The 24,246-nt window shown below is 45.6% G+C and overlaps 1 protein-coding gene across 2 annotated transcripts in view; it reads left to right on the top strand.

Moving 5' to 3' along the window:
• The window catches only part of svila (supervillin a), a 100,018-nt gene that overhangs the window by 60,088 nt on the left and 15,684 nt on the right, over positions 1–24,246 (top strand). For both annotated transcript variants that reach the window (XM_035413405.1, XM_035413406.1), the window contains exons 12-26: positions 742–1,030; positions 2,606–3,233; positions 4,402–4,594; positions 7,854–7,986; positions 12,183–12,215; positions 12,991–13,071; positions 14,930–14,998; positions 15,629–15,776; positions 17,599–17,691; positions 18,802–18,888; positions 19,015–19,192; positions 19,816–19,988; positions 20,966–21,121; positions 22,465–22,601; positions 23,932–24,079. In XM_035413405.1, coding sequence (XP_035269296.1) covers positions 742–1,030; positions 2,606–3,233; positions 4,402–4,594; positions 7,854–7,986; positions 12,183–12,215; positions 12,991–13,071; positions 14,930–14,998; positions 15,629–15,776; positions 17,599–17,691; positions 18,802–18,888; positions 19,015–19,192; positions 19,816–19,988; positions 20,966–21,121; positions 22,465–22,601; positions 23,932–24,079 — 2,546 coding nt within the window. The remainder of the gene's footprint in view (positions 1–741; positions 1,031–2,605; positions 3,234–4,401; positions 4,595–7,853; positions 7,987–12,182; positions 12,216–12,990; positions 13,072–14,929; positions 14,999–15,628; positions 15,777–17,598; positions 17,692–18,801; positions 18,889–19,014; positions 19,193–19,815; positions 19,989–20,965; positions 21,122–22,464; positions 22,602–23,931; positions 24,080–24,246) is intronic.

The raw sequence follows: 24,246 nt of genomic DNA, 5'->3' as shown, positions 1-24,246 counted from the left end.
TTTTGTGACACATGCAGAAATCAGATTCAGAAGTTAAGTCAGCTGGTTGTGGTGAATTTAGACAGACACGCACTTAAATGGAACTGAATCCGTATTCAGTATTCTGATTGTATTCTGAATATTTCTGTACATAACCAGTATGTTCTTTATGAACGTGAACAGTATACTCTGACCAAATGCAGGAAACTTATGTAGGGTTAGAAGCTATCTGATTGGCTTCTTTATTTTCACAGCTTAGCAATCAGTAATTATCATGTAAGTGATTATTGTGTTTTGTTTATTGCCTCTTGAAGAATACAGAAATCTTTCCTCCATGATAGTTTTGTTCTTTCACAAGTACTTTATCAGGTCTTGAAGCCACAAGAGTGACCCATCGACCAGTGCAAAACAAAATATTTTAGTAGCCCTAGTACTCTCTTTAGTTTTGTTTTATGAATGACTTATTGAGCACTGTTTGGTTTGGCATGTTGTGTTCTGCATGTTGTTGGTTCATTAGAGTTTTTCCACCTTTGTAACTAGTGTGCTAGTTTTGATCTGATTTTATCTGCTGTGTGAGCAGTCATGGAAACCTCAGACACACTTGAGTGTGGTAATGAGAGAAATGCCACCATCCTGCTGACATTTCCCCCTCAGGGTACATGTGCAGTCCTCCCGTGGGTTTCCAGTGCATGACACCGAGCAGTGCATGCGCCGCTTTTTCATTGGACGCTGTTGCTCTTCTGTCCCGCCCACCGCTGGCAGTCTGCAGGCCACTTCCCAGCATGCATCAGTAGCTCGGGAGAAGGCCCGCGAGGCCCGGGAAGCCCAGGAGGCCCGGGAGGCGCAGCAGGGGCGGAGTTCCCTCGTCCCGTCCGAGGAGGGCCAGGAGGAGCCTGACCTCTGCACCCTCAGCTTGGCCGAAAAGATGGCGCTCTTCAACCGCCTGGCGCAGCCCCCCACCAAGGTGACCCGGACCCGGGCAGACACCCGGCTGCGCAGGAACAACGCCCGCTACCAGACCCAGCCCATCACCCTGGGAGAGGTGGAGCAGGTACTGCGAGACGCACAAACGTGGCCTCCGCCCCCGTTTCCTGCCAAGTGAGGGGGACCTTGAGCAGCTTAAATAAATCAGTTGTGATTTCATAGTGCTTTTACATGGATTTTCCTTAAAAAAAAAAAAAAAAAAAAGATAAGAACACTCCCTGAAAATAGAATGGAAATTTTCTAATTTCCACTCTGTATTGCAGAATTCTGATCGATTTCTCTGAGAGTATTAAGGGTTGATCTGTTTGTGGTGTCTGCGTGTACAGTACTTTGACCAGTAAGTGAACTCTGGCCTGTCTCTGGTACAGGAACCAAAACCCACAGGTCTCTCTGAGCTGACAAACGGCACTGTAGAGCATCTGACGAGAGGTTATTACCTTGAGCAAGTAAGGGAAACCCGCTGCACGCGGTTTTGGATGCTCCGTTTGTGACGCTGCGCTAGCTGTGTGCTAAAGCCTGGCTCATCTCCACCAGTTGTCAGTGGCCTTGTCATTGGGGTACCGGTAAAGTACAGCAGAATGTATGCCCTGTATGTTCTTCACGCACATCCGAAGGGGCTTCCCTTTTTCAAGGCGCCATTTTGGATCACCGTTTGCCGCTGAAACGCTTCTCAGGCCAGCCATGCTGATTGTGTGCTTCTCTGCTATCAATGAGAAGATTGTGCAATGTTATGTGAGAAATCAAAATTATTTTGGTATGCTACATTTTGGCATGAATGACTCCGTTGTGAAGTGAACAAAGGCCTGCATCCCACATGTCGGAATGGCTTGAATACATCAATTTTAAGCAAAAGCATCCTGGATTTCTGAATGCGAATCTCAGTGTTTGCCTGTGAGACATTCATTCATTACTGTTCTGTAGAAATTTAAAGGTATTCAAATTGGTTTGAGCAAGAGAGCGAACAAGTCACCAACCAACATATAAGAGTCCTAAAGAGTGCTTCAGAGTTGGGGTTCACCTTGTTTCCATGCCATAATTATGCACATGCATGGATATGCTCTCGGTTAAACGGATAAAATGGGAGTGATGGAGAGCATCTAGTCCTCTTTGCTCACCCCGTATATCCAGAATGTGCCTGTCTGTCCACCTATTTGGTTGGCTGTTTGACACTTACTTATATAATATTTTAAATGGTAGTCCCTGGGTAGTTTCATAAAATCTTTTTGGTAGTTTCATCCAGTGAACTGAAGGCCTCTGTGGGCTGGCTGATCGTGTTTGATGAGCTTTGCTGTTCTCGCTGAAACGCACTCATGAAATGTGAAAGCCCAGTCCTGTCCTGTCCCGTGCATCGTGCTTTTCGAGTGAGCTCAACGTGTCCGTTTAAAGCTCGCGCTGCCATTGGCTGCGGCCGGAGTCATTGTGCGCTGCTACGAGCTTCTGGCAGAGCGTAATGACCCTGAACCAGACCCTCGCTTTGATCAACAGGATGTGGAGCGAGTCACGCTGACGCGGGTCGGATTGATAAGCATGATTAATCGGCACTGTGAGCCTGATTCTTATTGCTGGGCACTGTTTACTGTAACCGCCCCTGTGGACTGACCTTCTTGTAACCCTCCTCTTGCCCCCCACCCGCCCCCTGTAGCTGCAGCACGAAGGAGGACACAAGTTTGGGCTCCTCTCCGCAGCAGCAGCGACGCCCAGCTCCTCTGCGGTCACCACGGTCTCCACAGCCCACGCCGGAGACATCCACCTGGGCCGGTCTACGGTCCTGATGGACGCCACCCCGCAGTCCAGCCCCCTTTACTACGAGAGGGCCACGCCCAAGCACCACAGCTCCACCCCCAGCCCGGACGCGGGCGCGAAGGGCTCCCCGCTTCCCCCGGAGCAGCTCCAGTACGCCGCCCATCAGCAGGCGGAGCCTCGAGCCTTTCACAGATATGCGGGGGCGGGGCCTGGGGAGTGGCCCGGGGAAGCGGCGATCGACGGCGGCGGCGGCGGCAAGCGGAAGCTGCCCTCCCCGGAGGGGGACGTCCAGCAGCCGTCGCTGCCCCAGCCCGGCCGCGAAGCGGACGAGGACCCCCGCGTCCCGAGGCGCGGCAGCCCCCCGTCTGGGGGGCGGGGCCGGGGCGAGAGCGCGCGCGCCCTGCAGAAGGCCGAGAGCGCCGTTTTCGAGGAGAGGGCGGAGCGCTGGGGCCCCCTGAGGGAGACGCGGTCCTCGCACGAGCTCTACGAGGCCGAGGGCGTGCCGAGGAGCAGGCCCGCCTCCTCAGGTAGGCGGCCGGGAACGTGACCCCGCCTCTTGCCTGTACCCCATGTGACCGTCCGTCTGTCTCCTGGCCTTCTCTTACACGTGTGCGGACGTGTTTAGCCACATAACTGCTGACTGCTAACACAGCAGTTGCGAACTCTAGAGGTTCCCCACAAAGTCGAAAGAGTTCGTACTAGCTGAATCTAATTCTGTTATTTTCCAAAACATTTACTTTCTTCTTTTTCTGTTTAAAAAAAATAAATAAATAAAAAATTAATCCATCATCTATGGGTGTTTGAAAAGCAGATAACTGACAATCGTCTGTACGAAAATAGTTATTTGAACTTTCACTGCATGCGTGTTTTTGTGGCTGTTTTATCTTCCATAAAAACGTGTTTCCTGTTGTCTCTGTGTCATGTCACATGACCTGTGGTGGAATTATTTTACAGAACAGAGGGTATGGTTTTCCTGTTTGCCTTTTTTCGGCTTTGCCGTGCCATATTAATCTTGCCCGTATATCTGAGGGCACAGAAGCGAGTAGGGGGAGGTTAGAGAACGGGAGAGAGGAGGGTCTTCAAACTCTGGTTTCCCCACAGAGACAGAGAGGAGAAGAGGGAGTGAGAGAGAGAGAGAGAGAGAGAAGAAACAAAGGAGGAGAGAGAAGGAGAGAGATAGCGAGGAGAGAGAGACAGAGAAGAGACGGAGTGGAGGAAAGAGACAGAGAGAGAGAGAGAGACAATAGACTGCTTGTCCGTGCATCAGCCTCGTCATGTTTGCGAAGTCAAACCTCCTCCTCCGAACAAGTTGGGAAGAGATGGACTCAGTTTTCTGGCTGTGATCCTGTGCGAGCGTGTCGACAGCTCATTCAGGTTCATTGCATTGCTGTTTCCACTATGCTGTGAGCTGCCTGTGTGTGTGTCCGTGTGTATGTACTCATGTAGCATAGCTGCTGACACCTGAACTACATTGATTGCACTGGAGCTCTGCTAACCTCATCCTGTTGTTTTTTTTCTGTGACTGTGTGTGTGTGTGTGTGTGTGTGTGTGTGTGTGTGTGTGTGTGTGTCTGTGGCTCTGTGTATGTCTCTCTCTCTCTCTCTGTGGCTCTGTGGCTCTGTGTCTGTGTCTGTGTCTGGGACTCTGCTCTGTGTGTCTGTGTGTGTGCGTGTGTACGTGCGTACGTCTGCACAGAGCTGCCAGAGGCCAGTGTCTCGGCGAGCGAGGCGGCGGTGAGGAGCGTCCCTCTCTCTCAGGCTCCCCGTGCGCTCTCTCCTCTCCGGCTGAGCGGGGACGACGACCTCGTCCTCCTCGACCAGCACAGCCCCCCAGAGCCCGACGACCCGGACGACACCATGTCCGCGCGCCAGATGTCCATCAAAGAGAGGTACGCTGGGGCTGCGTGGGTAGAGCCTGCTTGTGCCTCTGTGCAGCCAGCGTGTGTGTGTGTGTGTGTATGTGTTTGTTTGTTTGTTTGTGTTTGTCTCCGTGTCTGTGTGTGTAAATACAGTATTCTGTACGTGTGGATGGACAGGAAGGGTTTGATGAATGCAACATGCAGTGAATTACCTTGTTCGCTGCTTTGAGCGTGGAAACCACACTATTTTCTGTTGGTTTAATGGGCTCAAAATCTGTATCTTGCTTATAGACAGGCTGCACCTGTAAACAGTAAAATTCTTAGGGAGGTTTCCCCCGCCGGTGGCATCAGGTTCATGCGTTTCCTGACCTTGTTGAATGTGCAGCTTGTTTTCTCTTTGATGGCCCGTTAGCTCAGGGTGTCCTTTCAGTTACAGCACTGGGGGGTTTTTTTCGGGTTGGGGGTGTGATAGGGCAGACCGCGTCTGGTGGACTTAGCGACAGGCAGGTGTGAGAGCCCCGCCTTGGCTCTCATTGCAGAAGGTGGGTTGCCTCAGCGCAACTTAAAGGGGATTTACTTTCTGAGCTCTCTAACCTAAAGCCCACCCGAACAGCCTGAGTGAACCGGGCAGTTTCCTCTTTTTAAAATTTTTTTTTTTTTAACATAGAATTTACATCGTATCGAATTATACAGCTGGATAAATGATTATTAAACTGACTATTATTAAATACAGGTCATTTAAATGTCCATTGGTGCTTATAAGAACTTGAACTGGTAGTTAATATTCAATGTGGAGGGGGCAGTGTTACAGTACCATTTTATCGCCACATCTCAGTCACGGTGAATATCAGCTGGTGCTGTTTGTAACGCTGTATGTGAAACGCGCAGTGAAGCTACGTGAATCCGAGTGACGAGTTACACGTTCACACTGCTGTGTGTGTGTGTGTGTGTGTAAGACATTTATGTTAACAGACTCTGGTAGTGATGCGTGGACGCCGCCTCTGTAGTTTTGGGCTATGCTCTTTCATGGTGTTACAACGCTGTCAGCGGCACCCGCTGCGCGGCTGGGGGCATCCCGCTGCGCTGCTGGGGGCATCCCGCTGCGTTGCTGGGGGCATCCCGCTGCGTTGCTGGGGGCATCCCGCTGCGTTGCTGGGGGCATCCCGCTGCGTTGGTGGCTGCTGCTGCTGCCGCTTCCCCTTAGTCGGTGGCCCTTCCCTTATTTTGTTATTTTTCTGGGGATTCTTTGCTAGTTCCACGCAGGAAGTTTGTCATACAGACCAGAGAACAGTCCCCCCCAGTCACGGGCACAAAGCCTGTTTGTGAACAGACACGGGATGTCACTCCTGGGTCACGTCTCTTCGTTTTGGAATGGTACAGTGGTCTGCGGAGGGTGGGGGTGGGGGGAATGAGGGTGAGCAATGACCCCTTGTTTGTGACAGGATGTCCATGACAACAGCCAGTTTATACTGAGTTTATGAAAAAAATGGATCTTTTCCCCGCATAGTCTATGGTCTGATTGTCTCACAGTCTCCTGTGCCAGCGTCCACGGTTGGCATTTGACGTTCTTCCTGCCTCCAAACGCCCAGCTGACTTCCCTCGCGTTACTTGGCGAGCCCTGTTAGACCGCCCTTTTGAGATGCTTGCTGATAGACCGATTTTCATTGCTATAAATGCTGCCGTCATAACCTGATTACCTCTGGTGACCTTTGGCTTGGGCGCTACGCAAGCTTGGTGCTAATGTGCCGTCAGCGTCTGGTTAGATGAAACCTTCCCCTTTCCCCTGCAGCCGGTGATAGAAGTCAAACGTTTTTCGGTTTTAACAATTTCATTCTCCGGTTATGACCGCACTTGTCAGCAGCCTGAATGATAGTGCTCATGTGTGTGCTCTTGTGTGTGCTTGTTTTGGCTGAAGTAGATCTGGAAGACAAGCCTGATTTCTTAGAGGGCCTAGTTTAGTTACACAGCCTGAAGTGATCTCGGTGGTTTGGAGTTTTGATGTTTTATCCCATTACTGTGGTGTCGGCTGGCTTAATACACAAATCACCCCTGGGCAGTTTTCCTGAATCACCAAGGCCATAGACTCAGTTAGACTCAGATGTTCTGAGTGTTGAGTGCAGTGGCCATTGTTACCAACGAGAATTGAACTTAGCATTCAGATTTTTAAACGCAGTGTATTTGAATAAAACTGTAATATTGTTTCGTGTTCGTGTAGCGGTTGGTTTTGAACCAGTCAAGCTGGAACAGCTCCACTAGCCGTGTGAGCAGTCCCCGTGCAGGCTCTCTTCACTCGTCTCTGACAGTGAGCTGAACAGGAAGAGGGATTGCCTCGCACACTGCAGTACTGAAGCAGTGACCCAGCAGGCAGCGGGAGAATGGTTCTGTTTTGACATCGGCTCTTTCCGCGCTGGGTGCGCTCTCATCTGTCACTGTGGCCGTGGCTCGGAGCGGCCACTGACATGCCATCGGTCTGGGAGACTTTACCCACGCTCCAGCAAGCCTCCCCAGTCTGCCCAACATCCTCAACAAGAACTGGGATTACGTATCTGTGTGTGGTCTTGGTTGTTTTTACTATTATTTGTTTTGCCCTTGACCAGCACCAGCAAGTGTGTACCTAGTGAAGAACTAGGGTAGAGTGCTGTTGTTGTTTTAACCAATTCATCAAGAACGTGCTGTCATTCTGCAAGACATTTGCATCAATCAGAGGATGTGTGTTACTGGGCCGTTGGATGACTCATTCAGTTAAGGCACCAGTGCTGACTGTGGCTGGTACCTCTATGGGGTGATGCGCGATTGCTGATTACATGCCCTGAGTGTGGGAGGGTTCAGTCAGTTAGAGGTCTGCATTTCATTGCTGTCTAGTGACCTCCCACTGGTGCCCATGTACTGCATGCAAAAGGTGCATGTCAAAGGTCTTCCTCTGACTCCACTGTGTTCGAGTATAGCTGTAGTGTGAAACGAAGCTGATGTGCGGTACCGCATATTGCAGACCAGCACTGCAGATGTCTAAGTTTTCTTGAATTGCCAGTGGGAGCTGTACATGAATGCAGGCAGTTGGCTATTCAAAATTTGGGTGAGAACTGGACTTTCTGAGTCCTATGTTGGCCACCACATTTACAAAAAAAAAGAGAAGAAAGGTCATGTGGGAGTATGTGTGTGTATACAGTATGTGGTTGTCTGTTACAGGATGTGCTTGTTTGTGCATCTGAATGTGAGAGTAATGTGTGTGTGTGCATGCAGTGCATATACCTTTACAAACCAGTAAATACACAGGCCCTTTCCTTCTCAGGCTGGCTCTGCTGAGGAAGAGCGGTGAGGAAGACTGGAGGAACCGCATCAATAAGAAGCCGGAGGTGGCGAAGGAGGGGGTGGCCGAACTCCGCGCACAGCTGTGGGACGTGGAGCAGAGCTTCAAGAAGAAGGTAACCTGACCTGTTGCATGACCGCGAGCTCTCCCCGCCGCTAAGCAGCACGCTAACCCAGACGCTGCAGCGCGCCCCGTCTGCACCCACGGCACCACCGAGCTGGAAATGAACTGATGGCCGGCTGTGAGTTTTCTTATTTGTGATGTCACACCCTTCGGCCCCCATCCGCTGAAAATCACACGTTACTCTGAACTGTGTGCGACCTCTTTCCCTTCCCCATTGGTCAGAATTCTGTCTGCTGTGTCCAGGCTCGACAAATAAATTTAGGCTATGTTGCCACGTTTGTTATTTTCATATAGATAGTGTGAACTTATACCAATCATCATAATAATACATAGCTTATAGATGTAGAGTAGTTATGCACAGAAGGATATTAAGAATTATATAATCTGCTGTTTTACTGATGTGGCAGTTCTGCTGTGATATGAACACAGCATGTTTTTTCAGGAAGTGGACATAGTTTGTTGTAATTCATTTGTGATCGTGTTGTGTCTTGTTACTTGCTTAGGTGAATATTACAATATCAATGTGATTTGGCAGTATTGGCACCTGTATCTTACAATTGTTGTGTAGAGCCATAAACACTATGGCTGTGTATTCTATGAAGAATGCAGAAAATTATATTTTTGAATACAAACTGAAAGCAGTCATCTGTGACTTATAAATGCCATCTCCTCTTAGAAGTGAACAAGTATTGTTTGCTGGCCATTCAGTTGCCACCTTTATCACACCTTTTCACAGTGCATTCCTCTGCATGTACAGTATGTCTAATGCAGTTCAAAATAGGCTAACTTTATCACAGATTTTTATTTTTTGCTTCGGTTCATTAAACTACATCCAACTGCGAGCAGATTTAAGCAAGTTCACCTGCTGTTGAAAGGGAATTCACTCTGCTGGAAACATCTGGATCATGCATTGACTGTCTGCAAATTGTCATGCCACAGTTTGGCAGCTATAAAATGTCTGGCTTCTCTCATGTGGGGATGATTGAGCTATTTTTCACTTTTAGACCTTAGCACATAGATACAAGGGAGATTTTATTTGACAAATCAGTTCTGTAATGGGTTTTTTGTTCAATATTTAAAAACGTGGAGCCTCGTCAACTTTTAAGATAATGGCAATCAGGGAACTGCTGTGATTTCAAACAGCAGTTTTCTGAACTTTCTGAGCTTATTACTTTTTTGTTGAGCAAACTAATACCCTTGCCCAAGGATGAACCTGTAGTGCCCCATCTGGGATTTTAACCTAGTACCTCTTGTTACAAGAGCAGTCCCCTAACCATTACACTACACTGCTACCACATAAACAGTGCTGATGGATGACATACCTCCCAGCAGGGGCAGCTCAGTTAACTGAAGTTTGTGAGAGCAAAAAAGTTGGTATGCATTGTTCCTCTAGTAGGGGTGTGTTTTTGCATCAGTAATCTGGTTAATGTGTTAACTTGAGATACATTTTCTGTACATGTAATTAAATGCATCAGCCTGAAGGTGCTAAACCTTTTTTAGTTTTGGTCATTTTATTTTACCCCCAGCGTGTTTTGTTATAGTAGTAATAAAATTTGTTCTGTGTTTATAGGATCTAGAGAATGAGCACATTTATGCAGGTCCAAGTTAATATCCCCCTTGGAAGTTGCTAGAAAGCTTGGCCTTCAGCAAATAAATTGTCTGAACCTAGTTCTTAGCCTGGGGGCGTTTATCACAATAATCACAGTCTTCCAGTGGTTGAAGGTCTGCACAAAGAAGTTGAAGCAATTGTGATTAATGAGATATTGGAAGTTCAGATTGCACCATTTGACATTAAATCGAATTTTTGTAAAGGCTACCTGCTTTCAGTCATCTTGTTTTTGGCAGGAAGGATTGTAACGGTTATATTATGTGTACAGATCTTGTAGAGAGAGTGTAAACGTGTCATTTCTGGAGTCACTGTATGGGTCTGCTGTGCATGTGGTCATTGGTCGCGCTAGCCCATTGAATGCTGCGTACGCAGGGCACATCAAAATGTGCATTTTGCGCAATTCACTTGCATAATATGGCAACTCACAATAATACCACAGTATGTTGTTCTTAATTTTGTCACTTGTAACAACAGCAAGATGAAAGAGTGTGATTAGCAGGATGAAATAAGCTGCAAAAAATAATGCATTGGCATTCTGATCCAAACAATCTTTTGCCACACAGGCTATTTATATTAAAAGCCCTAGGAGTGATTTCTGTTGTCAACTCATGTTGAGCAAGTTATCTAGAGTGTGACATCTCGTTTTCACTTTTCATTAAAATAGTGCTTTCTCTTTGAATCTCGCAATGCTACCAACGGCTGTGTAAATATTATGACCAATAAAGAGCACAAATGTCGGACACCAAAGGACACATCAAAGAAACAGGAGTAAATATTTTGTTGTGGTTTGGTTCAAGGAACAGCTGCATTTATAGCTGTGTATTTTCTCCTGCATTTTGGTTCTTTCTTTATCTGCGTAAAAAGCACAGGTCCCTGCATTAACATGACTGAGTGCTGAATGCTTCATGCTGTATGTTCCATGTGACTAACCCTCTGCTTATATCTGTCTTGTCTCTCTGTCACTTTCTGTCCTCTGTCTTCAAAGCCAAATAAACTTGATTTCAATCTCTGCATGGCAAGTGTAATGCTATATAAGAATAATATATATGTAATGGCCAGGATATTGTTTGGAGGGAAGGGGTAAATGTGGGATTTCATCAGCATGTGCTGTTCTGTTTGAAAATAAATAAAAACTGTCTAGGGCAAGGGGTGAACGCAACGTATTTCCTATTTATAAGGCTTTATAAGGTGGGTCTTAATTGAGTTAATTACTGCAGTATTGTGGTCCACAAGTGCCATAACGGAATTAAGCTGTCCGGTGAATCAATCAAGTATGAACCAATCAAAAGCAGTGGTAGCCCCATTTTAGGGCTCATGCAGCAACATTTCATAACTAATAATGCGATTGTTACAGTGAAATGGTGAATTTCACAAAATGTTCCCTTTGTTCAGTTTTGCAAATAAAATTGGGTTAGAAAACAAAACAATGTCATTTTCACAGAATAGCCGTCGGATGTAGACAGTCAGTTCTCACTGCTGTTTGAGCCGCGAGTCGTTTCTCTGTTATTGGGTTATCCAGGATTCAAGGCCTTTGTCTTAGTCTGTCACTGAGGCCTTCGCTTGCTTAGAATGAGAAACCTGCATTTCTCTCAGTTTCCCCTTCTCCCTGACTTAACCACTCCGTTCTGCTCTCTACCAAGCTCCCCTCTCTCATCAGAGAGAGGTGCACAGGTGACAGACACCAGTAGAATCACAATGGTGTTGAGAGAGAACAGACTCCCACGAGAAAAAACAATTATGTTTAGCCATTTGGCAATGTCTCTCCTTCTGCTTGATTCTTCAAGTTTGCACTACAAGAAATGATGTGTTCGTGATTAAAGTGATATTCCACCCTGAATATACATAGTTTTTTCTTTTGTTTTTTGTTTTTGTTGAGATTCTTGGTTTTGTAGCGCAGATACGACCTTGAGCTTATTATTTCTTCTTTGGAGCCAAATCATTCAAAAAATAACTGGTCTTGTATTCAGTTCCCTGCTTCGATTTTCTGGTAATGGGCAATGAACACCGGAATTAGACATTAATATATCATTAATGTGTTAAATGTGCGTGCACATGTTCACGTGGGTGCTACTGCTGGAAACATATACAGGATTCCATCTGCAGGGAGGGGGAACCCCCCCCACTCAGTGCGTCTCTCTCCCTTTGTCTCGCTCTCTTATTGTCTCGCTCTCCCACACGTGCACATGCCATCCGCTCAGCGTTCACTGTCAGAGGGGCTGTGCAGGATGCTCTCTGACCACTTCCCACCTATGAATGTAATGGTGAGAGAAACTGTGTAAGAGAGTGAAAGCGAGTGAGTGGATATAGAGAAGATCACAGAAACAGGGGGACATGTTGGCGGGCTAGGCTGTGTTTTTGACAGGTAGATGGAGAGTGAGGCTTCAAAATTCCAAACAGAGGTGAAACGATCATACACCGTCAGTCTCTCATTGATGTTATGATGTTCCCTGCTAGTGTTGTTTGTATCGCTGAGGGATTGACAGAGCAGTGACTTTTACCCACCCATTACAGGGTTCATGAAGTCTAATTCTCTCACACTGCTACGCTTTACAACCTGACCCATTTGTTTCGACTTGTAGGAGGAAACGATGATAATTGACGATCTTCAGTGGGTAAGCTGGAAATGTTGTGCTGTTGGGCATAGCCACCCAAGCTCTGTGGTGTTCATATTGTTTCTCCTGTTTGGCACTACAGCACCCATGGGTGTTGTGGTTAAGTTCACTTACCAATCACAGTGGCTTTTGTCATGGAGTTACGGCACCAGTGGTGAACTCTCAGCTCTGCTTTGAGATGGCGTGTTTGGAATCTGATGTATGTGCACATACGTGGTCCAGTCATGGCTAAGATTGACCCATTCACAACCATGAGTTTGCTCTCTTTCGCCTTGTTTAAACTGTTCAGATACAAGAAGTGGTTAAACACCCCATCATGCCTTTAAACTTTACAGATTTTAACAGAAAAACAGATTTTAACAGTGAACGCTACTGACTCATCATTCACTTGCCACTCAAAACTAAAGAGCACTCTTAGACTGCATGCCTGGAGGGTGTTTTGGGTCTGTGGTACTGTGTTTTTTTTTTTTTTTTTTTTAATTTATTTTTCTTAACCAAACTTTTCTTATCCGCGTATGTTGCTGTTGTCTGAAATTTCTATTGGATCTTGTAGGGAAACTTGAGTGGGAAGTTCCTGATAAGAATATAGTATTTAATGGAAAGTGTTTTGGATATCCATTTCCTGTTTATCATCTCCCCTCATGCACACTCTCTCTCATCCTTGCTTTTTTTGTCCCTCCTCCTCTCTCTCTCTCTCTCTCTCTCTCTCTCCCCCCCTCCGTCTCTCTCTCTGTCCATGCCTCTGTACTGTCTGGGTTTGGGCTCCCACCCATAGGAGCCCGTTTATGCTTCAACCTACTCCCCTCCTCCAGTGTCTGCTGGGAATATATGTCAATATATTGATCCTTATAACCAGGTGAGCACATGCATGGGCCATCGTCCTTGCCTTGATTGCCTGACTTTCTCCCAGTGAACTTGCCTTTGACACTGTCTATGGTGATGATTATATCCAAAAAAAGGTAATCTGTATCTAGTCAGTGTCCACCTCAGGTTTAAGGGAATGTTGTGTGAGCTTGTTGTACGTAAATGTTCATTGTCCAAGGCACAGAAATGTAGTGAAGTGTTTTCTTGGCTTAAAAGCTGAATGAATTATTTCCTCTGACATTTTAAAATCCTCTGTTCTGCTAATCTTACACTGGTAGGTTCTTTGTTTGTCCTCTCGGAAAACCGCCTACGCTTTTCTGCATGTACAAAGAATAATGATGTCAAATCATCACCCCCACCCCCCCATGCTGCCCTTGAAGTAAATCCTCAGTTTTCTGCTGCTCTGCACTTTAATTCACTCCTGGTTAAATCAGCTTGAGGAAGCTGACTTTATGATGTCGGGCTTTGTAACGCGTTCAAACAATTGCCGTCTTTGTGGTGTAATGAGTTGATGGTGCTAGGGAAGGAAAACAGTCTTATCCCTTGTTGCCATTGTTCAAACGCAGTTGAGTTTTTTTGTGTAGCTTTTTATATCTAAAGCTCATTGTGTTTTCAGACACCAGACTGCCGCTGTCCTTCCTCTCCCTAGCACTCTTTTATTAGAATGTCTTTGTGGAATTTGTGTTTTCTCCATATTCAGCTTCTCCTGTTCAGTCTCTTTGATTCAAAAAGTCTGGTTTGTGTGTAGGAGCAGTTTCCCAATTGGCCATCTTCTGCAGTTGTAATGGAGTGGATTTCCCATGGTGGAAACTGAGCTTTAGAACAGCTTTTCATGACAATTTGTTATGAAACATTAACAATCATAACAATACATTTATTGGAGACAAAAAATGTGCACACACACACACACACACACACATATATATATATATATATATATATATATATATATATATATATAGCCAAAATGAAACCCACCTCTGAGCTTTCACTTACAGTTGCGCAGTCAACTTTTGTGCAGTCCCATGGTTCATTGAGGGGCCTTGAGCCTTAACTACACAGTCTTCATTTATCAATGGCTTTTTGGCAGTAGCTTGGACAAAACTTTTAACAAGCACTTAGCAAATGATCTACTGCGCAGGCAAATGTCTGTGGTGAAGCATGCAATGTTTTTTTTTTTTTTCATACCTGCTCAAATTCAACCGAATGACAGTTGGACCTTCTGCAGACTGGTTCTCTGACAGCCATACTAACTGAATAATGATGTCTGTTTTATTTTTTGTTATTATCTTTTATTTTACGAAGAAAACCCATTGACTGAAAATTGAAACCACATACTTGAAAATTAAGCCATATGCAGTGCACTATGCTTTCCTCTGCTCATGAAACGCATCCTAGCATTTGGCTTTGGCTTCTTTAAGTGCGTCTGTGATTGCATGGTATGGGTGCGTACGTGTACATGTGTGCTCGTGTGAGTGTGCTAGTGACTACATGTATTCGTGGCTGTGTGTGTGTGTGTGTGCGCACGTCCAAATGTGTGAGACTACATGTACGTGTGACTACGTGCGTGTGTGCGCGCATGTGACTGCATTCGCGTGTGACTACGAGTGCATGTGCGCGCGTGTGATTAAATTGCATCTGTGGTTTGTGGTGGAGTAATGGAATATCAAGCGAGGCAGAGAGGCCTCAGCAGAGAGGCACATGGGGGCGCCGTGCTCAGCTAGCCTGCATTCAGTTGTCCTTTTATTCCCTCTCGACGAGGCATTTTCATCTCCTCTGCTCTTTCATCACTTTACTCTCTCCTGGTTTTCCCCATCTGTCTTTCCGTCTGTCAACTGTCCTCCCTGAAGGCCAGTTCCCTCAGTGCTAGCGAGTGCTGCCCCCTGCAGGTGGATGAGCGTCACCCGTGGAGACTGAAGGTGATCCACACACAGAACCCCTTCACCCCCCACCCCCGCCAGTGTGACGCCTCCCTTGCCTAGCCTTGACTGGCCTTACCTGTGTCTAAATGCTGTTTGAGAGCACACCGCTGGCCGGCTTGTGTGCGCTAGCATTCTTAAATGTCTTTTCATATTGGGTTGTACCTACATGTCTCTCTGATTCTCATTCATCAGCCCCAAAACAGAAGGGAAGGTAGTACATGTGGTTGGTTGTGTGTGTAGACAGTTTGCATGGAAGCACCCATTAATTCCTGTAGATTATACCGTGTCCCAGGTGATTAGCTTTTGTGCTATTGTGGCTGTGTTGTGCTGTGTTGGTAGACTCTTGTAATACCGTGATTCACTCCTGTGGCTGCTCGGCTCACAAGTTTTGTGTTTCCTCATGTTTCCATGGCTTAGCGTAGATGGTGTGCACCAACTTCTATTTCCCAAATCCTGAACACACTAGTTAATAGTTAAATCTCATAGCTACTTTATGTTTAGATAGAAATTTAAAAAATGTTTATTGGACGTGGTGGTGGTTGGTTGTGGCGTGAGGTTGGCAGGGGATTTCTGTGGACACCCCGTCTGCTCCCCGTGACCTTTCTGACCCTTGCTGTTCCCTATCAGAGGATAGGAGAGGACCTCGAAGCTCAGATGACCATCGAGGAGAGGAAGAAGCTGATCACCGCCCGGGAGGACGCCTGGAAGAGCCGGGGCAGGGGGGCGGCCAACGACTCCACCCAGTTCACGGTGGCCGCCCGAATGGTGAAGAAAGGTCAGTGCTCTCCCCTCTGGAGCTCTGTGGATCCACAGCGCTTCTCTGTTCACATGTTCCAGTGCTCTCCCCTCTGGAGCTCTGTGGATCCACAGCGCTCCTCTGTTCACATGTTCCAGTGCTCTCCCCTCTGGAGCTCTGTGGATCCACAGCGCTCCTCTGTTCACATGTTTCAGTGCTCTCCCCTCTGGAGCTCTGTGGATCCACAGCGCTCCTCTGTTCACATGTTCCAGTGCTCTCCCCTCTGGAGCTCTGTGGATCCACAGCGCTCCTCTGTTCACATGTTCCAGTGCTCTCCCCTCTGGAGCTCTGTGGATCCACAGCGCTCCTCTGTTCACATGTTCCAGTGCTCTCCCCTCTGGAGCTCTGTGGATCCACAGCGCTTCTCTGTTCACATGTTCCCGCTCTTCACTTTTATTCAGACCTTTTCCAACCAGAAAACGGGTTTTTAACTCCGCTGTTCAAAACAATGACGGAAAGCAAAATGGGCCTCAGGGAAGTGGGCCAGTCTCCATTTCACTGAGGCAGAAAATGATATAATGGTGTCTCTCTTTCCATTAGTCAACGTTCTGGCCAGAGGGTATAATTCAGCAGTACTAGCGCCATTTGGGGCACTATCAGGCCAGTGGATTGTGAGGGGGAAATGCTCTACTTCCTTTCATTTGTGCTCTATTTTGGTTTCTGTCTCTCTTTCTCCATATATATATATATATATATCTGGCTAATCTCTTTCAACCCCTGACTAACAACATATACTATTTTATGACATGCACCACTCCGTATTGTGTTAATCCATGACTATTAACATATCTGACCTCTATTAATCCTATTAATCCTTAAAACACATATCAATTTGACCCCATGTCAATCCCTGACTAAATCCCTGATAAAACCACTTATGGTACCAACTCATGACAAATATGTGTGTAACCTCATATCAACTCCTGACTAACAGAATATTATAGTTTCCAATTTACAGATGCAGTGCATGCTCGATGTGTTCTAGATGTTGCAGGCTTGCAGACAGCATTAAACTGAATTGGGAAAGCTTCAATAAAGTGACCTGTCCTTGGACCTTAATGATTACTCCATCTGCCATTCTGTGCAGTGCACTGGAGCACAAGCATGACCTACATTTTATATTCTTTTCCCCTCGTTCTGTGTAACATCTTGATTTATCGACCAATTTCAGGCAGGGATGCGGTGCACTATGATTTAAACTTCTCATGGATGTGGATACACACGATTTGTCTGGCAGAGCCAATAGGTTTTCATGATGCTAGTATTTTTGATCGTCATAGTACAGCATTAATCAACATGGCATGTTCCCTGGTAGTCCTTGGTGTAGAGATTTGAAACAGTACTGCAAACATTTTCATCATATTTTTTTGTTTACTTAGCCTGTGAGCATCTTGGTGAAGTGTTGGGTTGTTGTGGTGTTTTTTTGTGTATTGTTGCTGTGTGATGATTTGTCATTTGATGTAGTGTTTTTGTTTCACGACGCTTTGCTGCATCATGTTCTGTTTAAGTCTGTCATGATGTTTTATGTCATTTTGTGTGATTTATGTTGTTTGAATTTGTCTGGTTGTATTATCATGTTGCCTGAATGTGTGTAGTTTATTTTTTACTTATTTTGTGTTGTCAAGCCTTATGATATTCCCATGCGTGTATTTTGTTGTCCATGTATTTCTATAGTGTTGTCATGTTGTCTTATTTTGTGTTGTCACTTTATGATATTTGCATGCGTGTGTTTTGCCATGCGTAAGTTTTATCATGTGTCCATTTCTGTTGTCATGGTGTTTCATGCTATTCTGGGTTACAGGTCTCGCGGCTCCTTCTGCTATCTGCCCCGTGCTCTCCCCTGTGTCCTCCAAAACCAAGACCAGCACGCCAGCAGTCTCCAAGCCCCAAGAAGGTCAGTTATCCTCCATTTTGTATGTGTGAAAACTGTTCTATGTGCATTGTGCATGCGCTATGCGTATGCTGTGTGTGTGATATGTGTGTGTGTGTCTGCTTGTTTTTTCATTGTGCATGTGCGCTTGTGTGAGAGAGAGATTGGCGGTCGGGTGTATAATTAGCTGAGCTGATAAGGGGTTTGAAATGCTGGACCACAGGCTCCAGATCAGTGTGAGAGACCGTGCAGGCCTTCAGTTCTATTTTGGGGTGTCTTGTGTGACAGCGAGTTATGCCCTCAAACCTTATCAAGTGCATTCCTAGCAGCTGAATGTGAACATGGGCTCACTGTTCAGAACTGCGGATGTCATGTTACTGATCAGCATTTTTCATTTGCTGTGCCGTTTACTTGACTCTGTAGTTACTCCCTGGTTTGCTGTCATGTAGTTAATCCAAGTTTGTCTTTTTGAGGACAAGGATGGGGCACTTCCTCAGTACCCATGATGCTTAAGGTGCATATCTAGCTGTACAGGTTTAAAAGTTATAAATAATGTAACAATGGAGTTCTATTTTTGTCAGAATTCTGCCTTTCTGCTGGACAGTTTCATTCCCCATTGTCAGTGAATAACCACGTCATTACTAATTTTCTCTTTTTTTGGTAAGAAATGGAGGGAAAACACGATATAACAGATGTTTCTCTACTTCTTTTGTCAGCTTTGTGACTCATATTAGTTAGTGTGTTTTAGCCTGTAATAATACTGCAGTGGTGTTGATGTGTTGTGTGAAATCCCTTGGCTTCAGGGCCTGTGTAAGACTGTTCACTGGGAATGGGGTGAGGGGGGATGGAAAATGTCTGGTCGGATTTGCTTATCATTTTTCGTTCAGCTGCGTAAGGGTCACGCATAATGTGTACACTTAGCTTGTCTTTCCCAACACTGCCGCCAGGTTTAATAATAAAGTACTTTTTTTCCCCAGAGAGCTTATTGAATTTTAAGCTGCTTCTGGAAGAGCAGCTAGCGTCTGTGTGGTTACATTAGAGGAACGGTTTATTCAGACTGTCATGCGATGGTTTTTCCACAAATGTGACGCTGTGCATAAATATGCCATTCGGTTTTTTTCTCACTCCTTGCAGAAATTGAAGCCAGGCCAGATATGAATCTGGAGTCTGACAGGAAGCTCGATAAGCTGGAGTCCTTCTTGGGAAAGATTAATAGTAAAGGTTAGTGCCGCGGCGTACCTCACGAGCCTGCTACTCGTGCGTCAGTCACCATTTTTGTTCTCTTTTTTGTTCTTTTTTTCCTCTTTTAAGAGGTCACTGACGTTTCTGCCCTCATTTCTGCGTCAGTGTCTGGTGTGCAGGACGCCACTGTGACGGTGACGGAAAAGACCGTCAAGGAAGTGATGAAGCTGGACGACGAGATCTTCTCCAAATTCTACAGCCAGGTGGACGACTTGCCTCACCTTTCCAGCAAGATCGAGATCGATGACGACTTTGATGCCATCTTCGGTTCCCAGACGCCCAAGTGAGCGACTGGGTCTTGCATTAAAACTGTGCCCCATGCCCCATGCCACTGTATAGGTTTTTTGCCTTTTCGTCATCTGAGGCGTTTAGTAACACAGTTATCAATTTTTAATATAATGGATGCTATGTTATGGTTGACAAACATGAATTCAGAACCATTTCCAAAGGTCGTCTTGGTGTTTTACGGGCACTTGGCCCATTGGTAAAGGAGTTAATTGTGTATCCCAAACTCTACTGGTTCAAATCCTTCCGTTCTCTTCCCCCTGAACGAGGTTCTTAATTGGAATTGCATTAGTAAATAAATGAGTAAATATCCGTCTTTATACATGCATAAGTTAAGATCCAATCTATTTGGGATAAGGGTTGCTACCATGTAAATAACTGAAGGGAAAGAGTGGTGATATGTTATTGAGGAGGCATAGAAAAATTGACTTTTGATTTGCATTGAGATAAACTATACATGACTGGTGAAGGGTGAACAGTCAAATATAGGTCCTTATGCCCCCCCCCCCCCCCCCCCCCATTCTCCCAGCACTGTTATGTTCCTGATCTTGTGAAAGTGCAGCATCATCTTCAGCTGACCAAACCCCTCGCCTCCCTCCCCCGTCCCTTGACCTCCTCCAGGTTGCCCTCGGCCGGGGTGCAGCACAAGCTGGCGGTGCGGCCGGCCCGGAACGTTCAGTGCTCCAGGAACCCCCTGAAGATGCTGGCGGCCCGGGAGGACATCCGCCACGAGTACACGGAGCAGCGGCTGAACGTGGGCCTGCTGGAGTCCAAGAGGATGAAGGCAGAGAAGAGTGAGTGCTCCCTCCCCTTCGTACTGAGAGATCTGAGGGGCTGAACGACTGTTTGAGCAAATGGTGCATGAGTTACGTGTAACAAGACCGCAGAGTATAAGAGGACAAGTGCATGCTCCTTTCCCATTCACATGAAGTGTGTCCAGGATGAGCTGACAGTCCACGATTGTTTGAGTGGAAAAGTGTGGCAAACTTTAGGCTGCACAAGATACTGAGGCATGCTGGTAACTGAACTCAAAATGCATAAACCATATTTTATTTTTCAACCAATTGATGATAACTTACTAAAATCCATGTTGCAGTTGAAATACAAGACCAAGAAGATGAATGTAGTCCAATAAAACAAACAGTTTTCTGTCATGTTGAGAGACTTTCAAAATGGTTTTTATTGGTCACTGGTTGTGTGCAAGATGTTCTTGAGAACATCTGAACAAACCAGGAGGGTTGCACTCAACTTCCTCTTCCCACGCTGTACATTCACCACACAACTTCTACTGATATGTTCATGATAAATGAGTGTTTCCTTGGTTCATATTTACATTATGCCCATAATGCCATTGTGTGTACTGTTGAGGGAAATACACAGGACCAGTGGATCTTTCTTTGCCTTTAAGGAAACTATTTCCCATTTTTATACTGTATGCACACACAAATGTGCGTATACGCATATACTGTACACACCTACAAGTAAATATAGTAATCGTACTCTGTCATTTTGAATGTCGGCTACTTTTGTCCTTGATTTCAAAAGCCATAAATAAACGGTTTCACTTAAAATTTATAATTCTTATAGCTGAAGGACATTTGGAGTTTGCATGCAGGACATTTATTTCAGTAAAAGTGAAGCCAAAAATGGAACTGAATAAAATTTGTTCATGAAATTTGATCTCTCATTGAATCATTGTCACATAGTCCCAATTGTCTGCCACATGGGTACATGCAGCCTGTAAGGTGAGGATCATCTCTGCTTCTTTCAGTGAGTAAGAACTCTGGCTACTCCCAGGTGGCCCTGGCTGGCCTGGCCAGTAAGGAGAACTTCAGCAGTGTCAGCCTGCGCAGCGTCAACGTCTCAGAGCAGACGTCCAACAACAGCGCGGTGCCCTACAAGAAGCTGATGCTCATGCAGGTCAAAGGTAACTCTGCCCCTCCCCCACCCATGAGCAACCAATCAGCTTGCAGTGATAACCCTTCAGGATGTGATTGAAGGCAGTTGATGGCAAGCTTTTTTTGTCGTCTTGAGTGTGAAGCTGTAGAGATGTCCCCTTTTGAGGACCTTTTGGGGGCATTGTGGGTCATAAATTCCCTCTGTTGCACTGATGGTATATGTCATGGAAGGCTATGGTTAAACCTAATTTTATTTTTAAAAGTAAATATGACAGTAGCCCTCATATTTGCTACATTTATTAATATTTATTGATTCTACAGCCATAGGTTTTTTTTTTACTCTGTCATACAGCACTCACACAATCAGTGGTAAGACTAGATGTGTTCTATGGCTATTTCTGTCTCAGAACCTATTCCAGTTTCGTCATGGTATTTTTAGTTAACTTCATTTGATGATGTTTCAGTGTGTTTGATGCTGTGCTTTACCGACCACATTCCTCTGTGTGGAATCTGGTTGCATGGGCTTGAAATGGTAAAGAAATTAAGAAGATGTACAGAAATACAAGAACAAATTTATTGAGGGTGTCAGTTGTTTGTTCAATATGTTGGTGTTTGGTTTCCCCCAAAAAAACTTTTGTCATACAAGATTATGCTTAAGGCGCCGTCTTCCCATCAACAGAGGGAAGTGTGCAGTGTCTGTTTAGATAATTGTGAGCCCACTGCCATAGACAACAAATTAGGGGGAAGCCTTGTGGAAGAGGCAAGGATTATATTTATAAATAAAGGGGAATTGTAATGAGCTGGCTTAAAGAAAATGGTACTTTGCGGAAAACTTTGCATAGCAGCGCAGTGATGTTTTAAAGAACACTCCTGTCTTGCTTTCTGGCTTTTTCTGGAGTCTCTGAAGCTCGTTAAGGAGCTTCTGGAAAAGTCTGACAAAGCCGTATGCCTGTTTTTAAACTTTGAGGATCTCTTGCTGTTTGTTTTCGATTTACTTCACGGTTTTGGTTTTTGGGGAGAACATTGCATAGGGCCTAAGTGTAATGTCAGCATGAAGCTCTGCCAGGTGAGTAGGAGGAGTTCACAATATTTCCATTGTTTAAAGGTTGGGTGCTCTACACACCCATTTTTGAGCTAGATTCCTCAAAAATTCTGCATTGTCTCCAAGCTGTTTTGAAACTCTTCCTTTTCATCTTATGAAATGTATCACGATTAAATAAGCATGAGTGTAGGAGCTGATTTTTGGGAGTGGGGTAGTGAGGGTGAAGGTAGGTGGTAATGGGGATGCAGTAGCATTGCTTTGTGTAAATGTGTGTATGGTCTGTTTTGGGGAAAGAGCATAAGTTTTAAAGTCCTGCATGTTTTGAACCAGGCCGACGCCATGTCCAGACCAGGCTAGTGGAGCCCCGAGCCTCGTCCCTGAACAGCGGAGACTGCTTCCTCCTGGTCACGCCCCACTACTGCTTCATCTGGGTTGGAGAGTTTGCCAACGTCATAGAGAAAGCTAAAGTGAGAGCCTGTGCCATTGCCCCTTTATAAAAACTTCACATAATGTACATGAGCATGCACACGTGTGTGTGTGTGTTGACCATGTACAATTTGCAAGCTATAGCAGTACACAACAGTCACTGCTAGCTGGGGCATGGCTGCTCACCTCTACTGCTGCCCCTGCAGAACTATGAGGGGTGGTCCCTATGAAGCTCAAGCCAGTGGTCTCATATTCATAAACACAGTAATAACAGACCCATTCTGGGCTTCATATTGTATGTCCATACGGAAACGGCAGACATCTTTAAACCGCTTTATCAGGGCCATACTCCACAGCTGAAACCACTAAACAGGACGTGAGGCCTGAATGATTCACTGTGCATTCACGTGATATGAGTTTAATGCGTAAGCGAGGGGAGCAATGATGCTGACAAGACATGACTGGGTTTTGTAACTCAGAAAGCTGTTCGGGCTGTAACCGTTGTAAACGTATGGGCTGTTTGAAACCGAGCGCAGTAACTGGAATGAGTCATCTGCTTTGTTTGTATAAAGTGATCTCGCAGTAGGCAGATGGTGCCGATACTGTGCTTTGGTCTGCACAATGGAAAAGATGAACGTCACATAGACAAGTCAAAACACTCCACGCTCTCTGAATCTAATTATCAGATATTGGATTCAAAATGTGAGAAATGTATCCCCTCTGTAAAAATGCATATTATGCTTTTCTTTTCTTATTTTGTATCGGAACATTAATTCACGTTAGATTTTTAGAATGGATATAATTTTACCGTTATTATTCCATAGATCTGGGGTATGTTTACACTATCCTATTATACCCATAACCATGTATACACAGGTAAACTTCAGCAGGGTTTAAGAACCTTGCCGTATTAGCTTCCTGTGCAGGAAGCAGATTGACGGAAGGAACAGCGGTGTTACAGCACAGGAAGTTATTTGAGGGTCCAGTTGCTGACACACAACGGAAAGCCCGTTGTTCACAGCGGGCTTTGGCTTTCTACACTTCTGATCACTGACAGGAGGCAGGAGAGGTTTCTGGCCTGATCCTGTTGGTCTAATTCTAGTTGAACGCAGCATAGCATGTCAGCCTTCACAAGGTACCTGTAGACATTCATAAACACTAGACCATTTGTCTTTTCCAAAAAACACTGGCAGTTTAAAAAATTAAAAGCTTATGTTTATGTTACTTGATTTTCGGTTAGTGTGGGAGCATTCTGTTACAAATAAAGTAACATCACATACAGTCATCCCCAGTATGTTTTTGGAACCATAATAAAAGTCTAGTGTTTATCATTCTGAACCTTCTACCCTCTCTCTCTCTATCTTTTTCCAGGCCTCTGAGCTGGCCACCTTCATTCAGACCAAGCGGGACCTGGGCTGCAGAGCCAACTACGTGCAGATCATTGAGGAAGGGATCAACACACACAGTCACGCAGCCAAAGACTTCTGGAAGATTCTCGGCGGGCAGACCAGCTACCAGTGTGAGTGCTGAGTAGCGCGGCTGCTTTATTGCGGTGGCGAATGCCTGGGTGATATATCTCTGTGCGGTGCAGGTCAAGCATGTGTTAGCGCTCTGACAGGCACTTTGTTCTGTCAGCCATATTCCAGCATCTCCGCGCAATGTTTCAAGCCCTGACAGTCTTGGCAC

The sequence above is a fragment of the Anguilla anguilla genome, chromosome 4 (genome assembly GCF_013347855.1).
Source record: "Anguilla anguilla isolate fAngAng1 chromosome 4, fAngAng1.pri, whole genome shotgun sequence".
Lineage (NCBI taxonomy): Eukaryota > Metazoa > Chordata > Actinopteri > Anguilliformes > Anguillidae > Anguilla > Anguilla anguilla.
Note: the sequence above shows the minus strand (reverse complement) of the source record. Positions and strands in the feature narration are given on the sequence as shown.